The sequence below is a fragment of the Acomys minous genome (assembly GCF_964271855.1).
Source record: "Acomys minous genome assembly, chromosome: 14".
NCBI classification, from domain to species: Eukaryota; Metazoa; Chordata; class Mammalia; order Rodentia; family Muridae; genus Acomys; species Acomys minous.
Genome location: NC_140496.1, coordinates 52,052,210 through 52,075,013, shown reverse-complemented (window position 1 = coordinate 52,075,013; position 22,804 = coordinate 52,052,210). Strand labels below are relative to the sequence as shown.

At 50.5% G+C, this 22,804-nt stretch overlaps 1 protein-coding gene across 3 annotated transcripts in view; it reads left to right on the top strand.

Annotated features, from left to right (window-relative positions):
- The window catches only part of TOM1 (target of myb1 membrane trafficking protein), a 38,013-nt gene that overhangs the window by 3,083 nt on the left and 12,126 nt on the right, over positions 1-22,804 (top strand). The window contains exons 2-9 of one of the 3 annotated variants that reach the window (XM_084756336.1): positions 10,264-10,348; positions 13,856-13,934; positions 15,217-15,366; positions 15,633-15,767; positions 15,858-16,004; positions 18,461-18,577; positions 21,076-21,209; positions 22,379-22,412. In XM_084756336.1, coding sequence (XP_084612462.1) covers positions 10,264-10,348; positions 13,856-13,934; positions 15,217-15,366; positions 15,633-15,767; positions 15,858-16,004; positions 18,461-18,577; positions 21,076-21,209; positions 22,379-22,412 — 881 coding nt within the window. Of the gene's footprint in view, positions 1-10,252; positions 10,349-13,855; positions 13,935-15,216; positions 15,367-15,632; positions 15,768-15,857; positions 16,005-18,460; positions 18,578-21,075; positions 21,210-22,378; positions 22,413-22,804 lie in introns of all 3 variants that reach the window. The other 2 variants (XM_084756337.1, XM_084756338.1) reach the window with 2 other exon arrangements.

The following is a 22,804-nucleotide window of genomic DNA, read 5'->3' as shown; positions in this document are numbered from 1 at the left end:
AGCATCTAGCAGGTGGTGAAGGAAAACAAGAAAAAAGGAGGCCATGACTGCTCCTAGGAATGGTGAAGGAGAAAGTTTATTGTAGATAAGAGGGAGAGCACAACCAGAGACAGACAGGGACCTCGGGGCGAGTCCAGAGTGAACATGGCTAGACTGAGGCCTGGAAGGTAAAGGTAAAGGTTAAAAAAAAAAAAAGGCCAGGTAACCAAAGTGATTGGATTATATGAGAAGGCTAGCTGGAGGGAGGGAAGACCAGCTCATTAACTGGGCTGGAGAAGGTTAGGATAGGGGGCCAGGGTGTGCCAGCCAGGAGGACCCTGTAACAGGTAAAAACTAAGGGATGCTAGGAGAACCTGGAGGCCAGGGCTGAGGTGTGAGACCTGACAGGAGGGAGAGAGCTCCAAGCTACTCAAGCCCCAGTGAACACAGCAGTCTACTCCTATATTGAATTTGTACTAGCCGAGCCCTGTGACAGGAAACTGTTATTAATCTACCAGAGAGTAGAGCCTGCTAAATGAGTTTCCACACCCTTCCAAGTCACTCAGCCTGGCTCTAGGAGAGCTTCACAAGGGCAGCAGCCTGTGGCTTATACCTGGTGGTAGCACAGCCCTCCCCTTCCAAATGTGTTACTGGGAGTTAGGACGCTGGAGCTCCCTGGCCTAAGGCCAAACCTGGGAGAGGAGGGGAAGAGCTGAGCCTGATTTATTAGCATACACCTGTAATCCAGGTACTTAGACTGAAACAAGCCAATTGCCATGAGTTTCGGGCCAGCTTGGGCTACAGAGAAAACCTGTGTCCTTAAAGTGTGTGAGTGTGTGTTCATATGCTCTTATCCAAAGCATTTGCACGTTTTAAAATTGAAAATAGATTTTTTTCATACGTTATATCCTGATTACAGTTTCCCCTACCTCTACTCCCAGTTTCTCCCCACATCCTTGAAGCTGTCCATGGATTCCCAAACCCTACCCAGGCGCCCATAGACAGCATCAGGGTCCTGAGGTCCCTTTGAGGCAGAAAGCTGGAAACCCACAGAGTAGATATCTGCTAGTAAGCAACCATGTTGTGGACATTAGGCTGGGTCAGGAGAGGTGCTCACAGTCCATCTGCTACTGACACTGCAGTCCTAGCTGCCATCCCCATCTGTAAAGAAGCAGAGGCACCCCGACTCCCTTCCCTTCCCAAAGGACTGGGAACAGCAGCTGAAATGCAGTGGGAATGAGCAAGGCTCCGTGCTGCTTGGCAGACAGGCAGTGTGGTGTTACAACAGGAAGTCAGGGCCGGGACAGGCAGCCAACGCTGCACCTGTCAGAGACTGGCCCGCTCTCTTGTTCATAATGAATTTCCCTGCCCAGTCTTGGTAAATGGTAAAGGTCAAAGGTGAGGGAGCCTCAGAGAACTGTCCCATCGGCTGGCAGATTGGACTAGACCAGGCTCACTTTACAAAGGGCCACACAGTGAATCCCCGAGGTTTTAGAGGCCATATGGTCTCTGTTGAAAATACTCAACAAGATCATTTTTGCAGAGCAGCCAGAGACAACAGGTAAATGAATGGGCATGGCCATGCTCCAATAAAATCAGATGAGCCATGGAATTGCAGTTTTCATGTCATTTCCATATGTCATTAAACACTGATCTTGTAGGAGTTGCACGCCCTTAATCCCAGCACTCAGGAGGCAGAGGCAGACACAGGCAGATCTCTTGAGATCCAGGCCAGCTTGGTCTGCATAGTGAGACCCTATCTCAAACAGTGTCTGCGTAGGGCTTTGCCTTGGCTGGGCAAATACTAGTAAGGCCCAAGGTGACCTTGAGTCAGAACACTAGCTCTGTTACACAGAGTAGCTTATTAACCTCATTATCCTCTGCTTCCTCATCTGTAAAAAGGAGGCGAATAAGAGCACCTGTCAGCTGGGGCTGCTGTGCAGTGTGTGGCATTGGAAGCGCTTGGCCTGATGCCAGCCAGCCAGGAGCCGTCCCCAGCTGTCAGCCACATGACTCTCATTGGTGGTGTCACTGTTCCTAGGGCACACTTAGTAAGTAGCAGAGCTACAGTAACGCTGCAGGGCCGGGACTCCAGTACAGCTTTTGTGTTGGTCTTTGTGTCACTGGGATGTGAGCAGTCACTGGCTGAGTAACAGCACATTCACAGGCAGGTTGAGTTTCAGGCTGTGGGGGAGAGCCGGTTCTCCTGGGGATTGAAGGCTCAGCTGGACTGTGGATTGAGCTGGTTTTGTTTTCACATGGAACACTGAGAAGTAAGAGTAAAGTCCTGGGTTTCTGCTCTCAAGGGTAGTATACCACTAGCAGCTAAACTAAAACCCTCCGTGTGTAACTACCTTGGGGCTGCAACTCCATAAAGAGCCTGGGATTCAGGGCACTAACTCTTCTTTGAGGAGTGGGGGTTCGAGACAGGATTTCTCTTGTATCCCTGCCTGTCCTAGACTCCACTTTGTAGACCAGGCTGGCCTTGAACTCACAGACACCGCTTCTTCCTCCCGAGTGCTGGGATCAAAGGCATGAACCACCACGCCCAGCCAGGACACTAACTCTCAATCCTACGATGAGGTCCTGTCTAGGTCAGAGATCTCAAATTGCCACACTCATCGGCCACCTTCTGACCTTTTGTATCTAGCTGTGCGCCTCTTTTAATCTTGTTTTCATGGGTTTTCCTTTAATTGACTCACTCACATTCATTCAGCCCCATCCTTAATTATGTCTGTGACCTCATGGCAGCCAGCACCTTTACCCACTGAGCCATCTGCCAAGCCTGTTGAAGGTAAGTTTAGATGAGATTAATAATGAAACAGTAGGCTCTGACTGGAGCAGATGGCCATCCAAAATGTGGACGCTCCTTAGTCAGCTGAAGACTTTCCTGGAAAGACTGACATCCCCAAAGCAAGGGAAACTCTGCCAGCAGACAGGTCTGACACTGATTCTTACTTGGCTTGGGACTCTGGACCTGCCTCTGCAGTCTTATGAGTGCATGCCTTAAAGTTAAAATCAGTGAACCCACTGGTATTTGCATGCTCCTTCCCCACCTTTCTCAGGTACCCTCTCAGTCTTCCATTTCTTTTATTTTTATTGTGCATGCATGTGTTGCATGTACATGTGTTTGTGTCAAGTGTAGAAGTCAGAGGTCAATGGTAAATGTCTTCCTTTATTGCTCTTCACCCTTTTGAGAGTGGCTTTCTCTGCCAGGCGTGGTGGAACACGCCTTTAATCCCAGCACTCAGGAGGCAGAGGCTAGTGGAGTGATGTGAGTTCGAGGCCAGCCTGGTCTACAAAAGAGTCCAGGACAGCCAGGGCTTACATGGAGAAACCCTGTCTCAAAAAACAAAACAAAAGCAAAACAAAAAAAGAGAGAGTGAAGCCGGGCGTGATGGCGCACGCCTTTAATCCCAGCACTCGGGAGGCAGAGGTAGGCGGATCACTGTGAGTTTGAGACCAGCCTGGTCTACAAAGTGAGTCCAGGACGGCCAAGGCTACACAGAGAGACCCTGTCTCGAAAAAAGAGAGAGAGAGAGAGAGAGAGAGAGAGAGAGAGAGAGAGAGAGAGAGAGAGAGGCGTTCTCACCAAACCTGGAACACAGCAATTCAGCAAGCTTAGCTGTCCAGCAGCTCCTGGTATTATTCTGTGTCTGCCTCCCAGTGCTGTGGTTACAGGTGCACACCACAGCACCTGGCTTCTTACATAGATAGTGCTGGGGATCAGAACCCAGGTCTTTATGTTCCCACAGCAAGCACGTGACCCAGCAGACTGTCTCCTTAGCCCTTCTATCCTTTTCTCCTGACCATCACTAACCCTGAGCCCTCTCTGCTCCCCACCTCCCCCCGTACGTACCCAGGCTGCCTTCACATCTTACATAGTCACAGCTGAGGTAGGGAAGGCCGCCAACACTCAACTCTTGGGTTGTCTTGTTCCCTCCTGCCTGAGCAGTTTAGGAAACTCTCCTTTGTCTAATCAAAACTTTCTTCAGCAAGGACTATAGTTAGTTACAGCTACTTGAAAAATAAGGAGGCAGTAGCCTCCATACGGTATTTTAAGGTTTCTCTTGTGGCCTGTGGTTTTAAAAAAAAAAAAAATGACAGGGGAGAAACAGCCAGGGCTTAAGAAAAGATGCCTTAGCAACTTAGGAAATGGATAGAACTTTCCAGGCTGTGTCTGGAAAGAATTGTTCATTTGGAAAGTAGGCTTCAAGACAACTTACTGACTAGAGGGGGGAAAAAATCTGGCTACCCTATATGATTCTTAAGTTGTTTTTTTTTTTTTTTTTTATGGGAAGGCTTAAAAATTTGCACTGTTTTTGTGGCTGATGTTTTTGTAGTGGGTAACATTTGTTTTGGGTGCTCATGACGTAGTCAGTGGACACAACGTGCTGAACATGCACACTTCCATCCCGCCCCACACACCCCTGGAAGGTGGGTACTTTACTTACCTATTCTTCAAAGGAGGAATGAGGCTCAGAGGGGGTGAGGCGTTCCCTCATGGTCACACAGCTCCTGGCTATAAAGGCAGGGCCTACACTGGAAATTGTCAGTTCATGTCACATATTTCTAGTTCCCTACCCTCCTTCACTGCTGGCCCACAGGACTGAAAGGGACTTACTGGGCTTCTCTTTAAGTCACAGGGCACCTATCTAGAATGTATGTGTCCACTAGTGACTCCTGTATTCCTACCTCTTCCATACCAATTTCCTCCCTAGGGCAGGGGGCTCTGATGAGGGTACTAGCAGTCTGGATATCTTTGCCAGGAGAACAGAGCCTTCAGGCACTATCCAGGAACTCCCACTCGTGTTCAAGTAGCTAAGAGTGGTAAGGGACTAGGAAAGTGACACACCGTAAACCAGGAGAGGTTGTCTCACAGCAGCAGTCAGCAGTGGTGTTCATGAATGTCACATGGCAGGTGTCCACAGACTAGTATCTCTTGTGGGCGGATGAGTTGCAGCCATTTATGGATTCCCACACTGCACTTCCAAGGTAGCTGATACAGCTAGTCTGCATCACAGGTGTCACTCAGGGAGGGATCATGTCCAGCATGGACTTACATCAGGGATGAAGATGTTAGGCTAGAGCACAGATTAAGAAGGAACCTGGAGCTGGGCTCAGTAGGGGCACACCTATAATCCCATCACTCAGAGAAGGCAGAGGCAGGCAGATCTCTGTGAGTTTAAGGCCAGCCTGGTCTACAAAGCAAGTCCAAGACAGCCAAGGCTACACAGAGAAACCCTGTCTCGGAAAAAAAAGGAAGGACGGATGGATGGATAGATGGAAGGACAGACCTGGAATTTTCTCACAGATTAGGGTTTTATTCAGTAGCTACTAGGGATCAAGAAATGTGAGGTGGAGGTGCTTCTCTTAGCTAAAGTGCCGTACGGGTGACGGCTGAAAAGACAGCCTCATCAGCAACGAGTCATTTAGCAAACAGGTCCTGCAGGCTTCATCCAGTGGAGAGAACTGAGAGACTCATGAGCTCTCATGTGCCCCTAGATGCACTCACATCCTTATGGAAAGGACATATGTTCTGAGGAGTCTACTGGACAGAGCTGAGACTGCACTGGATGCAGAACACTGGTGGCCCACGGAGTGCAGGACGAGCAGGGAGGGTGGGCTGTGGATCACCAGACTCGTTTCCTCTTCTGTACCTTAGCCCCACAGCCCGTGTGCTGACTCAGCCACACTTCCTGCATTGTCCACTATAGCCTCCAATGGACCGCACATTTGCCAATAGTAGGGCCTTGTTGGCCTTGCTCACCAAAGTCTCCCCAGAGTCTGGACATGTTTCAAGGCATGTAGGGGGCATGTGACAGTGGCTACAGGTCTGTTTGAGCCTATAAGCCAAGTGGGAAGCAAAGCCAGGAGGATTAATACAAGCCAGCACTGTCTACAGAGTAAGTCCCAGGCCAGCCTGTCTTCACAGTAAGTTCCAGGCCAACATTGTCTATACACACGGTAAGTCTCAAGCCTCTGTACAGAGTAGGAGCCAGGATAGCTGTGTCTACAGAGTAAGCTCTAGGCCAGCCTTGTCTACAGAGGCCTTTCCAGGTCAGTAGGATAACATAAAGCAAGATCCTTTCTCAAAGAAAACACGAGCACACAGGTACGCACTCATACACCACACAAAAGGGTGCGTGGGTTTGAGAAGTAGACTTTTTGGAGTACAAATCTCTGCTTTGCAGCTTACCAACCAGGTAGCTGCAGACAAGTTAGAGCTCTGTGTTCCCCAGTTCTAGCCTGTTCTGAGCGTAGTGAGTGTTACTCTGTACAGGACGTTCTCTGTCCTGTGTTTAGTGCACACGGTACTCTGTGTGAGAGTGTGTGTGTATGTGTGTGTGTGTGAGTGAGAGAGAGAGAGAGACAGAAAGAGAGAGAGAACACACTGGGTGTCTGGCTGCATGAAGACTGGACTTCCAGCAGCACCCAGGGATATAAAAGAAAAGGGGTGCAGAAGGTGGGGACTCAGCATTGACTGTTCCTCTCACTCTGAAGAGTTCGGGTTATAACCCTTGGTAACAGGGACTTTAGATAACTTTTCAGCAGAGTACTGATTAGAATTGCATTAAAGGAGAAGGACATGGGTGACAGTCCAGGCCTGGGGCAAGGGTTGACGGGTGTTGCCTTTGGACAGAACATCCCTGCATCAGGTCCAACAGAGGACAAGCTCTTGATCACAGGAGCATTAGCAAGCTTTCAGTGACAACAGAGAGCTGCAGGAGCTAGGAGACAGGGGGCGCTGCCCAGCGGCCCTTCAAAGTCACTTCCAGCAGCCAGAGGTGGAGGACTGACTCAGTTATCATGCTCTGGGAGGCTGGTATCCACAGTGAGTGTTTTCATCCCTTCTTAAAATAGCAAGTGACTTCATGATTAAAAACAAAACATGGCAACCCTGTTCTCAAAACCACACTTACAGGGCACATCTCCTCGGAGTAAGTCAGAAGGGATCCCAGATTCCGTAGCTGCTCGATCCTGCCAGCTGCACACAGACCCAGGGACCAGCCTGGAGGAGCAGTGGTCTGCGTGGGTCTACCAGGCCGCCCTTCTGCTAGCTTCCACTTCAGCAGCTCAGAAGATCTTACCTTTGCCACCACCTCCTATATCCCTTCCTGTTGAGGTTCCAGTCCTCCTCCTCCCTGCTTGTCACCCAGATCTCTGCTGGCACCCTTGCCACACCAATTAGACTATTTTTGTCCCGGCCTCATCCCCACATGTGATTTCCCAGCTCTCCCTCCCCAGCTACTAGCATTTCCACATGGCTATAAGCCCCTTCCGAAACTTCAGCTCTCTCCACAGAGGAAGGTGCTCAGTTACCAGAGTGTGTGATGGCCATCACCAGCGCCAACAAGAGGACTGCTGTGAGGCCCTTGGGTGGATGGGTTAGGGGTGGGCTGAGTGCACGACCCCAGGAAGGGCAAGACTTTGGAATACCCTGACCCCAAGCAGCAAGGCAGGCATGAGGAATTTGTTACAAAGAACCAGCCACCCCTCACCATACAGTGCTGTTGTTTTGTTCTGAGTTTTGTTTGGTTTGGGCTTGAGGTTTTTTGTTTGTTTGTTTTTTATTTTATGAGGCAGGGTTTCTCTGTGTAGCCTTGGTTGTTCTGGACTTGCTCTGTAGACCAGGCTGGTCTCAAACTCACAGAGATTCACCTGCTTCTGCCCCAGAATGCTGGGACTAAAGGCGTGCGCCACCCGCCCGGCCTTGGTTTGGTTTGGAAACAGGATCTGGCCATGTAGCTCTGAATGGCCTTGCTCTGTTGCCCAGGCTCGCCTCTTCCTCTCAAGTGCTGAGGTTAAAGGTGACATCACTGTGGCCAGTCTGGGTGGCTGTTTTCAGGTGCTGACCCTTCTGTCTTGGTTTCCTCATTAGTGAGGTGGAGGTGGTAGTATACACTTCATGGGGTGACAATTAAGTCTCATGTTTATTATAACTAGCTAATTATGCTGGTGGTTATGTAATATAGTTTAAGAGGTTACAATATTACCGAAGGGTGTGTAGGCCAGGCAAAGACGAGGGAACCCTGGAAGGTTCTGAGGCACAAGAAGAACATGGCCGTTCTCAGCAGCTGAAGAATGGGAGGGTGGGCATTGGGAGGGAGAGAAAGAGAATGAGCATAATGCAGACTTGGGAGGCGGCATTGGCAGTGCACTGTGACTGCTACACATAGGTCTGAGGTCAAACATGACTCAGAACTGGTCATCTGGCTGAGTACAGCCTGTGGAAGAGACGTGGGTTTTCATGTTTAAGCAGCCCCTGCCCCAGGCACTCTGTAGCAAGTCACAACCTGCTCAAGGGGACCCTTGGCCTCAAGATGAGGAGTGGAACACAAAAGCCACACTCAGTAGCTATCTGTGGGAAGAATAGGCCTTGTCTTCCAGCCCTACTACAGAGACACCTTCCTGGTTCCTCCCCTGGCCATAAGCCAGTGGCAAAGCATCCGCCCTTCTGTCTCAGCCTCCTGTCATGTGTTTGGCCACACTAGCATCTGTCTGGCTGCAGGAAGCAAGGGTGGAACTGAAGGCATGCCAGTTAGAGAGCAGGCTCGCTGGTCAGCCCAGCAGGGGCATTGCTGCAGGTTGGAAGAGCTCCACCCAGTCATGTGGAGACAGACCACCTCATCCTCTCCTAGGCCTGCTGAGAATGTGCCACGTGCCAAGGCCTGTCCTGGACACCATGGGGCAAGAACTGTATCTTTGTCCAGCAGGCATCTCAGTGCCTGGAATGGGCCTGACTTACCAATAGCTGTGCAATGGTAAGCCATCAGCACCACCCAGCAATAAAGACAAGTGACATCACCAGCCAAACTGGCTGATGAGCAGGTGTGTGAGTACACCACATATGCAGCCAGAGTCTGGAGGCCAGAGAACACAGCATGACAGCTAAGGAGGGGGCGAATGTGGGCAGACACCAAGGATCTCACCCTCTGAGTATGGAATGTTAACCTGTCGCACAGCTTACCTGTGGAAAAATACATACATTTGCCATACCAGCCAGGGCATGACAGGAAGTGAAACAGAGTATGGGTGTCACTTGTAAACAGTAGACATAGCAGTGTGTGTGTGTGTGTGTGTGTGTGTGTGTGTGTGTGTGTGTAGGGTTGGAGAAGGTCTACCTAACACCCATTGATGCTCTTGGAGATGGGGTCTTCTTATGTAGCCCGGGTTGGAGTTGGATTTGCTGTGTAGCACCAGGATGGCCAGTAACTCTCAGTCCCCCTGCCTCTGCCCTCCAAGTGCTGGGATTATATGTGCATGCCACCATGTTCACTTACTCATTGCAAGCCTTGAGAATTTTATAGCTGGTTCCTGGCTCAGAGATCTTTTGGGGTTTTTTATTTTGTTTTGTTTTCGACACAGGGTTTCTCTGTGTAGCCTTGGCTGTCCTAGACTCACTTTGTAGACCAGGCTGGCCTCAAACTCACAGAGATCCGCGTGCCTCTGCCTCCCAAGTGCTGGGATTAAAGGCATGTGCCACCACGCCCGGCCTTGGCTCAGAGATCTTACCCTAAAGATCATCCCAGCATGAAAATACCCTGAGGAGTGGAAGTGCTCACAGAGCATTATGACTGTACCAGTTGACCATACAATTATGCTGTGTGGCTTTTGTGTTAATTTAAAAGGAAGAAATGGGCTAGGACGGTAACTTAGTGGGAGGGAACTTGCCTGCCGTGTGTTCAAGCCCAGTACCAGAAAAGGAAGAGAACGAGCTAGAGCATTCACTGCACAGCCATTGTGAGAAAGAGCCATTTAAGCATTGCCATTGTCCCAGTCTATGGAGAGAAACTATGCCTGGGGCATGGAAGGCCAAGTCCCATTTTAAAAAAAGAAGAAACTGATTATAGTGGGGGCTTGTAAGAAATAAGAGCCTGGGGCAGGGATAGAGAGAGTTGCTCCCCATTGACTACTTCTCTGGGACTTTTTATGTTTTGAATCTTGTAACTGCTTCCAACTCAAAGGACACTAGGAAGTGAAGAGAGGCATCTTATCTGCACAGTAAAGCAATGCTGGGGCTCTGCTGCCCTCTAAGGCCAGGCCTGTCTCAGTTCTTGGTCCCATTCATCCACTTGGGACTCTCTGAGCCAGATTCCTTATCCATAAATGAGTAAGGATACTTCCGACCTCATATGGCTGGTACAAGTGGGACGGCATATAAACCTGAGTGCTTAGAAAGAGTCTGTGATCTTCTGTTTTATCTATTCCCTCCTCATTCCACTATCTGAGCCTGCCCATTTAGGATTCCCCATACCTTTGTGACTCACAGTTTCTTCACAGAGAAAGCTACAGATGGCTCCCTGCAGAGCGAGGACTGGGCCCTCAACATGGAGATCTGTGACATCATCAACGAGACCGAGGAAGGGTAAGGACCCTGGGGGGAGGGGTTGCAGGCTGTGGGCTGTGGCAGGCAACTGTAACACAGTACACACCAGCATTGATTCACACCTATGTCCCACCAGATGGAGCCTCCCTAGGCTCCCCACTGTTGTAGCCATAAAGTCTAACCCTGTGTGCAGTATCCATACTCCATCCAAGACAGTCACATGGTACTTTAAACATCTGTGGACCATGTGCCAGTACAGTGCCATCATCAGGTAGATGAAAAGCTCAGAAATATAAAGTTCAAAGACACGATGTGAGCCAGTTGTTGGTGGCTCACGCCTTTAATTCTAGCACTTGGGAGGCAGAGGAAGGTAGGTCTCTGAGTTCAAGGCCAGCCTGGTCTACGTATCGAGTTCCAGTACAGCCAGGGCTGCATGGGGAAACCCTGTCTCAAAAAAAGACACAGTGTGTGGCCAGCAGGCCTGTTGGTGCTGTGACCCATGCAGCACCTCTGAACAGCAGGCTAGATGTCACACAGATCTGGAGCCCCAGCCCTGGTACATCACCTCCCTGGGACAAGGCCATCTGGAGACTCAGTGCCATTCTGCATGCTGAGAGCTGGAGTTCTCTGAGAGCAAGAACACACGTGTACTTCTTTAAGATTAGAAGCCAGCAGACCCATCAGGGGTACACAGAGGCCAGTCATGGAAGCAGAGCAGATTTGTGGATCAGGGTGGGGGTAGGTGCCTGCAGGAGACCAGCTATGGGGCCCTGAGTTCCCTCAGAATGCTGAGCCCAGCCAGAGCATGTGCTGTGGGAGAGACGTTGGAGTCCTGTCTTCCTCTGCCTGGTGCATGTAGGCCGTCTGTGTGATGGGACCCTGGACAAGTTACATTACCTCTCCAGGGCTCTTTCCTCAACAGCCAACCTCTGTTAAATTCTGCCAGAACTCGAGCCTAAGCCCTTGAGTGGACCAGAAAAGGTGAGGTGGAGTATGGGTGGCCATGGCAGACAGGGAGTACAGGCCAGATGAGGCCTCTGCTCTGGTAACGCAGGTCATCTTCCTAATCAAGTTCAGATTAGCACAGAGTGGCAGGAGGCAGGACTGCAGCTTGAACTTCAAGGAGACTGGGTATCTCAGGCTAGAAGACGATGTTACCTCCAGGCCCCAAAGTCCCTCACAGTTGTGCTGTGTGGTTCACCCCCACATCCTCATCTGGACTCATACTGAGAGTGGGGTCCAAGTGGACAAATCAGACCACAGGAAAAAGACAGGAGCTAGACATGCCTACTGAGCCTCAGGAAAGGCCTAGCAGCTTTCTGGATGGGGTGCTGTAAGCCCCTGCAATATCTGGAGACAATGTTTCCCTCTCTGGGATGAACCTGGGAAGTACTGTAGTCAATTCACTGGCTATATTGCTGTCCATGGAGCATTAAATGTTCCAGACACTGCATGCGGCATTGAGGAGCCAGCAGTGGGCAATGGCAGGCATTACCCTTGGCCTCACCAATCTTATCTAAACCTCTGTGTCTTTGGTGGAATCATATGATGGCCATACACTTCATCTGTGTCTCTGTGCAATACATAGTCCACGTCCAGTGCTGTGCCCTTTTCTCCAGGCCACCCCATGAAGGGTGGGGTAGAATCCATCCCTTTCAGGTACTGAAGTGTTACACAGGTCAGCGCCTGTGTCTGTCAGCTTTTCCTAACTGTAACAATGCCCTTGAGAAGCTTTGCTTATAAAGAGAAATTTGTATCTCATTTTCAGTTTGGTTTGGTTTGGATTTTGTTTGTTTTTGAGGCAGGGCCTCCCTGGCCTCAAATTCACTGTGGAACCAAAGCAGGTTTTTTGTTTGTTTGTTTTTTGTTTTTTTGCCTCACAGTCTTAATGTTGTACATGATGAGGAGTGTGTGTGTATGTGATGACCAACAACACTCACCTCATGGCTAGAGAACAAAAGAGTGACAGGGATCAGGGGTCCATGGCACCCTTCAAAGTCACATGTCTAATGACAAAAAGTCCACCCAGCAGGTTCCAGCTCCCCACCCCCACCCCAACCCAGGGCCTCACACATGCTGGACAAACACTGTTTCTGAACTGTACCCCCAACCTAAGCCTTGCCCCAGAGTTTCTGTAGTGACTCATCAGTGCATTTCTTAAACATCTGGGCGTTTATGGGGACATTAGGATCCAAACACTATAGCAGTGCTGACACCAAGAGCTAATACCGGCTGCTACTGGGACTAGCCAGGGAAAGGGCAGGGAGCTGTCCAAGGTGCTCTGAGTACAGACTGTTCCCACCCTTCTTGACAGCCCTACCCCACCCCCACACGCACACACCCTCGCTTCCCTGGGCTGCTCCGCTGTAGCAGTGACCACTGCACAGCTTTGCCTCCATGCAGGATCCATCCTGAAGGCCTCTGCCTTCACGCCTGCTGAGGACCTTAGCAGGATTCCATACTGTCCTGTTGCAGACATTAAAGCTCAGCACTGACAGACAGGCCAAGTCAGAATAGACTTCAAAGCCCACTGCAGGAGCCCAGGCTTTGCTGAGAGACAGAACACTGCCTGCCCTCGAAGAACTGCCTTCTCTGCCTGGATAGGTTAGTGTCCCGTGAAGGACACAATGGAGAGGACAGCCCCCAGGGGAGCCTCACAGACCTTCCCTTGAGGGGTTTGGAGGTGGGGGACAGGATCCAACACAGGCCTTCAGGGCAGGACAGGAGGAGGAGGCTCAGCAGGTGGGACAGGGAGAACCAGAGCCCTCCAGGCTCTCTGTGGCCACCTGCTGTATGTAGGCACTCCAGGCTCCTGGCCCTTCACCGCCTCTGCACTGTTGCCTCCTATCTACCTTCCAAAGCAGTTTCTCCCCACCAAACCCTAGCTCAAGCTCCCTGCATCTGAGTCACTGGCTGTCTTCCCACTCACTTGCCCATCCTTTAGGGTTGGCTACTTCCTTGAGGACCTTTTGGCCTCTACCCCATTCTCCCTGAAACTGCTTCTTCCTTCAGTTATCCCAGAATCCTTGCAAGCAGTATATGTGGCATGTGCACACATGTACGCACATGCACACACGCATGCACACAGCTGCTCAGATAGTAGAACTGACTAAGCTGTGGTGTTAGAACATGCAGCGTGTGGTCATTTGTTCTTAGCATCAACACCCCGGAGGCCCTGAGAGCTGTGGGGTACAGGAGAAATAAGCACGTTTTGGGACTGTCCCATTGGTGAGCTCTGTCTGGTACTCTCAGCTGAGGCCTGGGAGTCTGTACCTTTAGCATTCACTCACACCTTGCCCAACATGAGTCTGTGAGCAGAGGCTCAGGATCTACCTGGTGCTTGGACTGTCAGGCTTTCCTGAGACGGCTGTGCTCAGGCAGCAGGATCCTGGTGTGGTCAGAACCTGAGCACATAGGTCAGGTGCAGGGAGGCAGGAAGATCCCACCCACCTTTGCACAGTCTCCTGAACGTGGGTCCTAGGCCTGCTGTGCCGGGGAAGAGGGTCCTATGATTAAACTCCTCCTTCCCTTTATCCTTTTTGCCAGCCCCAAAGATGCCTTTCGAGCAGTAAAGAAGCGAATCGTGGGGAATAAGAATTTCCACGAGGTCATGCTGGCCCTCACGGTGAGTGTCCTGTTACCTGTCTGTCTATCCCTCCCTCCGTGATCACTGCTATGGCTGGACCATGGTCTGCTGAAAGCTGCTTCCCTTTAGTTAGGTGTAGTGGGACCCCGTCCACCCTTGGGTTTCTCATCTAAAGGCAAGGAAGGAAGGGACCATGGGCAAATTGTTTTCCCACTCACACTGTGGGTGGAGGTGGATGACAAAAGGAAGGAACTGAAAAGAAATTCACAGCCTTAGGCTGCGGAGTAGAAACACTCGGGCCTCTTCTCTCTAGAACTACACCCTAAAAAATGAACATATAACAAATGCAGTGTCTAAGAACAGTGTTGGCCTCAGCTCTGAGCCAGGCCAGTATGGGCCAAGCATTAGGCTTCCTGTCTTCATGACGGCCTGGCGGGGGAGTAGGCAGGAAAACAGCCTGTCCCAGCCTCTACCGTGGTGATCCTTAGACTCAGATGGGCCTGCTACCCTGCAGAGTGCAGGCAGCTCTTGCTAGGCTGTGGGGAGAGCTCAGTGCTTGGACCTTGGCTCACAATGGTACCTATTTATAGGGGAAGCTGAAGTTGTCTCTGAGTCCTCCTGGAGAACTGCTAAGCTTCTAGAACTGTTTCTCAAGCAGTGGGTCGCAGCCCTTTGGGGTTGAATGGCTCTTTCACAAGGGTCACATATTAGATGTCCTGCATACTACATATTTACATTACAATTCATAGTAGCAAAAGTAGTGGCAGAAATAATTTTATGATTGGAGGTCACCAAAACATGGAACTATACTGAAGGGTCACAGCATTAGGAAGATTGAAAAGCAGTGCGCTAGCTGGGTGTGGGGGCACGTGCTTTTAATCCCAGTTCTCGGGAGGCAGAGACAGGTGAATCTCTGAGATCAAGACAAGCCTGGTGTACAAAGAGAGTTCCAGGACAGCCAGGGCTACACAGGGAAATCCTGTCATGGCGGGGGGGGGGGGGGGGGGGGGCAAGGAGAAAAAATAGAAAAAAAAAAGAGAAAGAAAGAAAAATTACTGTTCTATACCATGTGAGCTAGAAAGCAGGGTTAGGTTATAGCAGGCCTTAGCCTAGTAGGCAGTCCTGTCTGTCACATCATTCTGCGTGTCCTAGTTCCCTGTGAGGCAAGCACTGCTCGCATCCCTATGTCCTCGGGGTTCCCTTCTAGAAGCCTCCTTTCCTCTGCTCGGCTTTCCTCCGGGATAGAAAAGGAGGCTCACTGGAGTGGCGGGCCACTTCCCCTCCTCGGATGGCTCACTCTCTCGGGTACCCTGACCTACAGGTCTTGGAAACGTGTGTTAAGAACTGCGGGCACCGCTTCCATGTCCTGGTGGCCAGCCAGGACTTCGTAGAGAATGTGCTTGTGAGAACCATCCTGCCGAAGAACAATCCACCCACCATCGTGCATGACAAGGTGTTGAACCTCATCCAGGTGCGCTCTTTGATGCTCTTTGACAGGGTGGTGGCTCAGTGGCCTCAGGCTGGGGGAGTGCCAGGGCTGTTCTGCCACTGTCTGCTAGTGGACTGCTTACCTGTGCAGCAGGCCTTATCACTGAGCCTGGTGCACAGGGTTAGAGAACCATGCAGAAGAAAGAAGAGGAGGGAAGCATTTCTGTCCTCTGGGTGCCAGGGTGGGGCAGGCTCACAGAAAAGAAGGTGAGCAGTGGTTACCGGCCATGTCCCCTTGTCCCCTCTCAGTCCTGGGCTGACGCGTTCCGCAGCTCGCCTGATTTGACAGGTGTTGTTGCTGTCTACGAGGACCTGCGAAGGAAGGGCCTGGAGTTCCCCATGACTGACCTGGACATGCTGTCACCCATCCACACACCCCAGAGGGTGAGGAGAACTTTGGGTGGGGCAAGAGGTATCCTGAGGGGCTCAGTACCTTCCCAGCAGGCCTCGCTCACCCTGTCTTTTGCTGCCTAGACTGTGTTCAACTCAGAGCCACCATCCGGACAGAACTCTGTGGGTTCCGACAGCAGCCATCGAGGAGACCTGAGCCAGCATGCCACCCCTCTGCCCACTCCAGCTCTTCTCCCGGGTGACTCACCCATCACACCAACTCCTGAGCAGGTAAGCAGACAAGCCTATGGCAGAGCCAAAAGGTCCAGGGAGGTGTCAGAGATGGTGCCTAGCACTGTGGCGATTCCTTTGCCCTCTCAGCAGCCCACAGATGTGTGCTCTTCTGCTATGTTCATCCAGTCTGCTCAGATTCAGGTCCCCGTCTGTCTGACTCCTGGGGTGCAGTCCAGTACCACTGTCATTTTCCAAACTCTTCCATGGAGAGGAGACAGTCAGCAAGCAGGCACTCCCATCTACTTGGGCCACTCCACTTTATTTGTGTGGTAATAGGCTCACATAGAATGTCATCTGAATTGAGATTCTAATTGAAGACAACTTTAAAAGATCTGTAGCCTGGCGTGGTGATGCACACCTTTAATCCCAGTACTCAGGAGGCAGAGGCAGGCAGATCTCTGTGAGTTCTAGGCTAGCCTGGTCTATAAAGCTAGTCCAGGACAGCCAGGACTGTTATACAGAGAAACTGTCTCGAAAAAAACACACAAACAAAAAAGAGCTGTATGCTTTCTGAGGTTTGTGGCATGCCTTTAATCCTACTATTTGGGAGGCAAAGTAGGTGGATCTGTGTGAGTTCAGGGCCAGCCTGGTCTGCATTGAGAGTTTAAGGATAGCCAGAGCTGCATAGTAAAACCATGTCTGGGGGGGCGTAGGGAGAGAGAGAGAGAGAGAGCGCACGCTCACTGCATCTGTACAAAATGAGAAATTGCATTTGTAGTGCACTGAGGTCTCCCACAAGCCTCATGAAGAAGCTTGGAGGCCTAGCATGAGATTCTGGGGAGGTTTCCCTAGCTTGTGGCTACTCTAGAGGGTTGCCTGCTCCAGACTAGGTCACTGTAATTCAGACCATTGTCACTTGAGACGTAGTACTGGGCTGGGCTTGAGGCCTTCACAGACCTTAGACCATTACCGGAGAAGTGTGAAGACTTAGCTGCTGAGTGTGCTGGTGGTAACAAATAACAAGCATTATGCAGATGAGAAAAGCTCCTTTCTGAAAAACTGTCCCCTGACCACTTCTGTGCAGTGCAGTCTCAGCCCCCCAGAGAGAAGCTTCCGTTACCTTAGAGCAAGTTATGAAACCACGCACACAGCAAGTGTGACTAGAGATGGTTGGCACACCAAGCAAGGAGTTAAAGCCTACAAAACTGTAAAATTACCTGTGATCCAAAACAGTTATCTACCTTGCTTCTGATTTGAACTAGTTTTCCTAAAGTCTGTGTATTAAGGCTAATTATTTTAGTCCTAGGAGGTTCTTGTCAAATAAAGCTGAGTATTTTGTTTGACTCACAGCCCCTTCTGCCTCTTGGACCATGTTAGGATGCCGTAGTGTGGTGATGTAACTCCTAGGCTCCTTTGTGGTTAGAGTCCTTTGGGTTTGGATGTGGCAAGTTGGTGATAAGCAGCTTGTCCACTCACACTAAGAGTCATTCTGCCTGACACTGGGCTGTGCTGTTGGTCACCTGCAGTGGATTTGGTACTTGTCTTTGCATGTTTCTTCATCCTCAAACTCTATAAAGGTGGCTGAGCCTACCTATGATGATATGTGTTCAGTGCTTGGCGCTTATTAACTACTCAGCAAATGGTAGCTGCTGTCACAACCATGATTTCAAATTCTGAAATTCACTGTCATTCAGACACATAATTTAGAATATACCAGTATTTCCCAAAGTGTAGTCTCCTAGCCACTAGATTCATGAGCCAGCCCATGCATTATAAGATGGTTCTTCGGCCAAATACATATGGGGGGAGGGACTTCGTATGATTCTCAGCAATCAAAGTAGACAGACACAGTGTCAATGAGCATTTGAAATCCCTGAGGGTTCACAAAATACACTGCACAGAGACCCTGACACCTCATCTGCTTAAGGACACTGACCACTTCATTGTTATGTCCCCAGGTCTGAATCATAGCTCCCTTAGATCACTGCTACCAGTCCTGGATCTGAGGTTCATGCTCAAGTGGGTAGCAGGCCTGGTACTTACTTTGGATGAGCCTGGGCCCTAAAGTAGACCAGAGGCAAGACAGAATCCCAGTTCCCTTATGGGAGGGAAAGACAGACAGAGCCCACTCTGTCCTCCCAGCCATAAGGCAGCTGCAGCCTACCTCCCTACTCTCTGGAGGTAGGGAACTACCACTCCCTAGGGCCTCATTAATTGCCATCTTGGCTCCAACAGATGCTGGCGCTCTTCCAACCACACTCACTAGCATATTCCCTTCTGATTATCACACTTCTTTCAGCCTTCCCCTGTACCTGGCTCCTGGTTTGGAGATGGCAGCGGTTGGTAGTACCTCTCTGAGGGGGCTCTGTGGTGGGATGAAACCTCTGCTGGCTCTTGAGTACAGACTATCGCCGGGAGGGGAGCTGTGTGGAGGGTGTGTTGGTGGGGCAGTTCCTGGGCCCCACAGCTGAGGGAGTCATGTGGGCTCTGTCCCCTTACAATGTGCATTTCAGATTGGGAAGCTGCGCAGTGAGCTGGAGATGGTGAGTGGAAATGTGCGAGTGATGTCAGAGATGCTGACAGAGCTGGTGCCCACCCAGGTAGAGCCTGCAGACCTGGAGCTACTACAGGTGAGCAACAGCCTGCATCCAGGTTCAGCCCCCACCCAGGTAACCCCATGCGCATCCACACCTGTCTCTGCCCTGCCTATATTGCAATCTTTTTGGTTTTGCTGGGAGCTCTGAGGCAATAGAAAATATTACAACCAGGAACCTTGGGTTTGCATCAGATGGCAATTCAGATGTTAATTCTACTGCTTCTGACTTAAACAAACTAGCCCCTCATTTTCTCTGTGTGTGTGCCTGCTTTGATACAAGTGGGCATGAGAATTAAATGTGATTGTACTCGTGAAACATCAAGTCCTACACTCAGTGCGGAAGAGCATGAGCAGCACTGGGAAAAGCCGCACGGGCTGGTTTGCAGCTCTCACAGTATTTGAGGTAGCAAGCAGGAAGGCCAGCAACATCGGCTTTGAGAGGAGTGAGCGTCTGCGCCTGGGGAGCTGAGGCAGGTGGGAAATGCTGGGGTTTGTACCTAGGTGTTAGATAATGCTCAATGATCCTGGTGGGGCACCAGAGTGAAGGGGGCTAGGCAGCCTTCCCGCGAGGGACACTCAGGGTGGCAACAAGAAAGCTGGGAGCTGCTACAGCCTAGGAGTCTCTAGAATGCATGGAAGGACAGAATGCTTTGTGTGCAGAACGCTCCTACCTGCTCCCAGAGGGCAGTTTGAGGCCAGGACTTTTGTGTCCCCGTGACTGCTCAGAGATCCCCACACTTGAAGGTGGGGAGTAAAGTAGGAGTGTCTTAGCTTAGTGGACTCCTGAGTGTGACCACCAGATGAAGAAAGGGGATTGGCTAAGGGTGGTTGTTAGTTTTATATGTTCCAAGCCAAGTCCATGTGGGTATGAGTACATGTCAGGGATAGTCAGAAGGCTGCAGCCAGCTGGCGAGGTGACACGGGGTTAGCACCCACATTATGAGCACTCTGCGTGTGTCAAGCAGCTCAGTGTAGGTATGTAATATATACTCACTCGTAGCCCTGGCCACACCCATTCTCCAGAGCAGGAACTAAGGAAGAGAGAGAGAGAGGCCTTGGAACATGCCTAGCATCATTGTGGCTGGAGGGAGCAAAGACTTCAAGCTGTGTTCTTCTGTCCAGAGGGGCCATGAGGAAGCAGGAAGTAACAGTCAGTTATGCTTCATCATGGGAGGAAGTCAAGGGGAACCCAGACGTGTTGAAAGTCACCCTGAGCGGATGAAGAAACTCAGGAGACTGACCTAGGGGAGGCTGGGGACAAGGTGCCTGGCACTGGGGGAAGACATGACCAGTTTGACTAGTTGCCTATAGACCAAAAGAGGTTTGTTTTACTTATTTTTAAGTCAAGATCTTATGATACAGCCAAGGCTGATCTTGAACTTTCTTTATCCCCCTGCCTCAGCCTCTCTGACACACTAGGGCTGTGTGCATAGCACCACACCCAGCCTCTGACTAAATATAGTGTAGGATCCAGAAATAGAAAAAGCGGTAAAACCTGAGTAAGTAGTTTAGTTACTATCAGTGTTGATGCCTTAGTTTTGACAAATGTCAAACTGAGTGAAGGTCAATGCGAACCCTCTCTGCTGTCATTACAGCTCTTCAATAAATCTGAAAAATTATTCCAAAAATAAGAAGCTTATCAAAAAGAGAAAAAAGTTAGTCAGTGAGAATAATGGGGCAAGAACTTGAAATCAGGACATTACAACCTGGAGAAACTACAACCAGTTCACACTCCTCCACCCCCATTCGCAGGCCTGCCATCATCGCCACCCTCCTCCTCCTCCTCCGGTTTTCCATTTGCTGTGCACCTGTGTGCATGATGTCTCTATGAGTGAGGGCATGTGACTACCACAGCATGCATATAGAAGTCAGAGAACAGCTTGAGGGAGTGGGGTCTCTCCTTCACTCTGTTTGAGACACTGTCTCTCTTGTTTGCGCTGTTTCACCATATGTGCCCGATGAGCTGGTCTAGGAGTCTGAGATGTGTTTGGTTTGGTTTGTTTTCCAGTAAGCAAACATGGCAGCAGAAACTTGATTCTGTAGTCTGCACCATTAAAGCAGCACAATCATTAGCATGTTGAGTTCCTGTACTTGATTTTTTGATTTTTCAGGACAGGCTTTCTCTGTGTATCCCAGAGTGTCCTGGACTTGCTTTGTACACCAGGCTGGCCTTGACCTCACAGAGATCCACCTGCCTCTGCCTCTCTGAGTGCTAGGATAATATGTGTGTGCCACCTCCCACCCCCTCCACACCCCGGCTGAGTGCCTGTACTTTAAATGTTAGCGTGAAGCTAACTCTTTCCCAGCTACTGTGGGTCACTGGAGGCCAGGAGCCCTAGAGCAGCCTGGCAACATAAGTAAGAGCCCATCTCACAATTCAAGGTGGTAGTTACCCTGTAGTTCAGTTACCCTGAACGGTTCAGGCTTGCAGAACCCGAAAAGCTGTTCTGTGGTACCATGAGGACCCCTCCTCCAGGACAGGCCCAGACTGATGTTGTGCTTGTGGCCTCAATGTCACACTTCTCCCTGCAGGAGCTCAACCGCACCTGCCGTGCCATGCAGCAGCGGGTCCTGGAGCTCATCCCACGCATCTCCAATGAGCAGCTGACCGAGGAGCTGCTCATGGTCAATGACAACCTCAACAACGTGTTTCTGCGCCATGAACGGTAGTACCACCCCACCCTCCACTGGGCCCTGGCCTTGGCTTCTCCATAGTCATTTTCCCTATGCCTTCTTCAGGCACCAGCAAGCTACCAGGGGCATGTGCCTCCAGCTCCCTGCCCGCCACTGAGCTGCTTGGGTAGTGGGGAGTCATGAAAGCAGGCAGCAAAGTGCTCTGCTTGCCTGGGAACAGGGTTTATTATCTGGCTGTCTCCCACTCCTTGTACCTCTTTTTTGTCTTTCCCCACTGGCTATGTGGCTTACAGTAAGTTGAGAGGGGCTGGGCCCCTGCGGGCAGCAACTGCCAGTTTCTCCTGTTCATTAGCCTCCTCCTAGCCATCTTCAGGTGTACTGTGCAGTAGTCCCCCAATACCCTAGCATCAGGCCCCTCCCTAATTCAACTCAGCCATCACCGTGCCTGGCAGGCAGGTGCCCAGAGGCATTAAACCAGCAGATGAATTCAGAAGTGATGTCCTTTATGCCAGGCCACAGCTCCAACAGGCTACACGCTGAGGTCTTCCTCATCCACCTCCCTAGCCCTTAAGTAGTCAGGGTTAGACACAAGGGGTCACCTTGGAGAGCCACCCCCCCCATACACACAGGTGTTGAGTAGGCAACTGAGACAAAGTAGTGCTCGCCTCTGCTCGCTGAGTGTCCTTTGCTTTTCTCTGTGCTCCTGTCAGCTTGTCTCTTGCTGACCATTACAGGGTGGTCCTGTAGCTGATCTTACAATTCCCAACCCTTGTGCAAGTGAAAGAGGGGCTCTGCTAGTGATGACACGGGAACAGCAAATAGACACTGCATCTCTTAGGGTAGCCTGGTATATATGTCATCCTGATAGTGACCTGTGATTTCAAAATTCCTAGGGGTCCTCTGGGGACTGTGTCAATCTCAGTCTGTCCTCTTGGGTTTGGATTTGGGTTTGGGTTTTTGTTCTTTCTGGTTTTGGGGGGGGGTTGCTTATTTGGTTGTTGTTGTTGTTTTGTTATTGGTTTTTCAAGACAGGGTTTCTCTGCATAACCCTGCCTGTCCTGGAACTCACTCTATAGACCAGGCTGGTCTCTAACTCAAGATCTGCCTGCCTCTGCCTCCCAAGTGCTGGCATTAAAGGCACGTACCATTACACCCGGCTTGTCAATCTGTCCTTTTGACTGGAGTATTTTCTGTCTTGCAGGTTTGAACGCTTCAGAACAGGCCAGACTGCCAAGGTAAGAGGCATCTCTTCTGTGTCTAGGTTGTGCTGTATTGATAAGAAGGAAGAGGGATGTTGTCACCCTCTCCTGGATGCCTTGCATAGGAAACTAGAGCTTCTTAGGCTCATAGGGAAGTCTGCTCCTGCCCTTTTTTTTTTTTAAAACATTTTTTACTTTATGTACATTGGTGTTCTGCCTGCGTGTATGTCTGTGTAAGGGTGTCAGGTCCCCTGGAACTGGAGTTACAGACAGTTGTGAATTGCGATATGGGTGCTGGGAATTTAACCCCAGTCCTTTGGAAGAGTAGCCATGCTCTTAACCGATGAACCATCTCTCCAGCCCCTATTTCTGACTTCTTACACCACTGCCCCTTTAAGGGAAATGAGGCTCTGCCACCACCAGTTGGT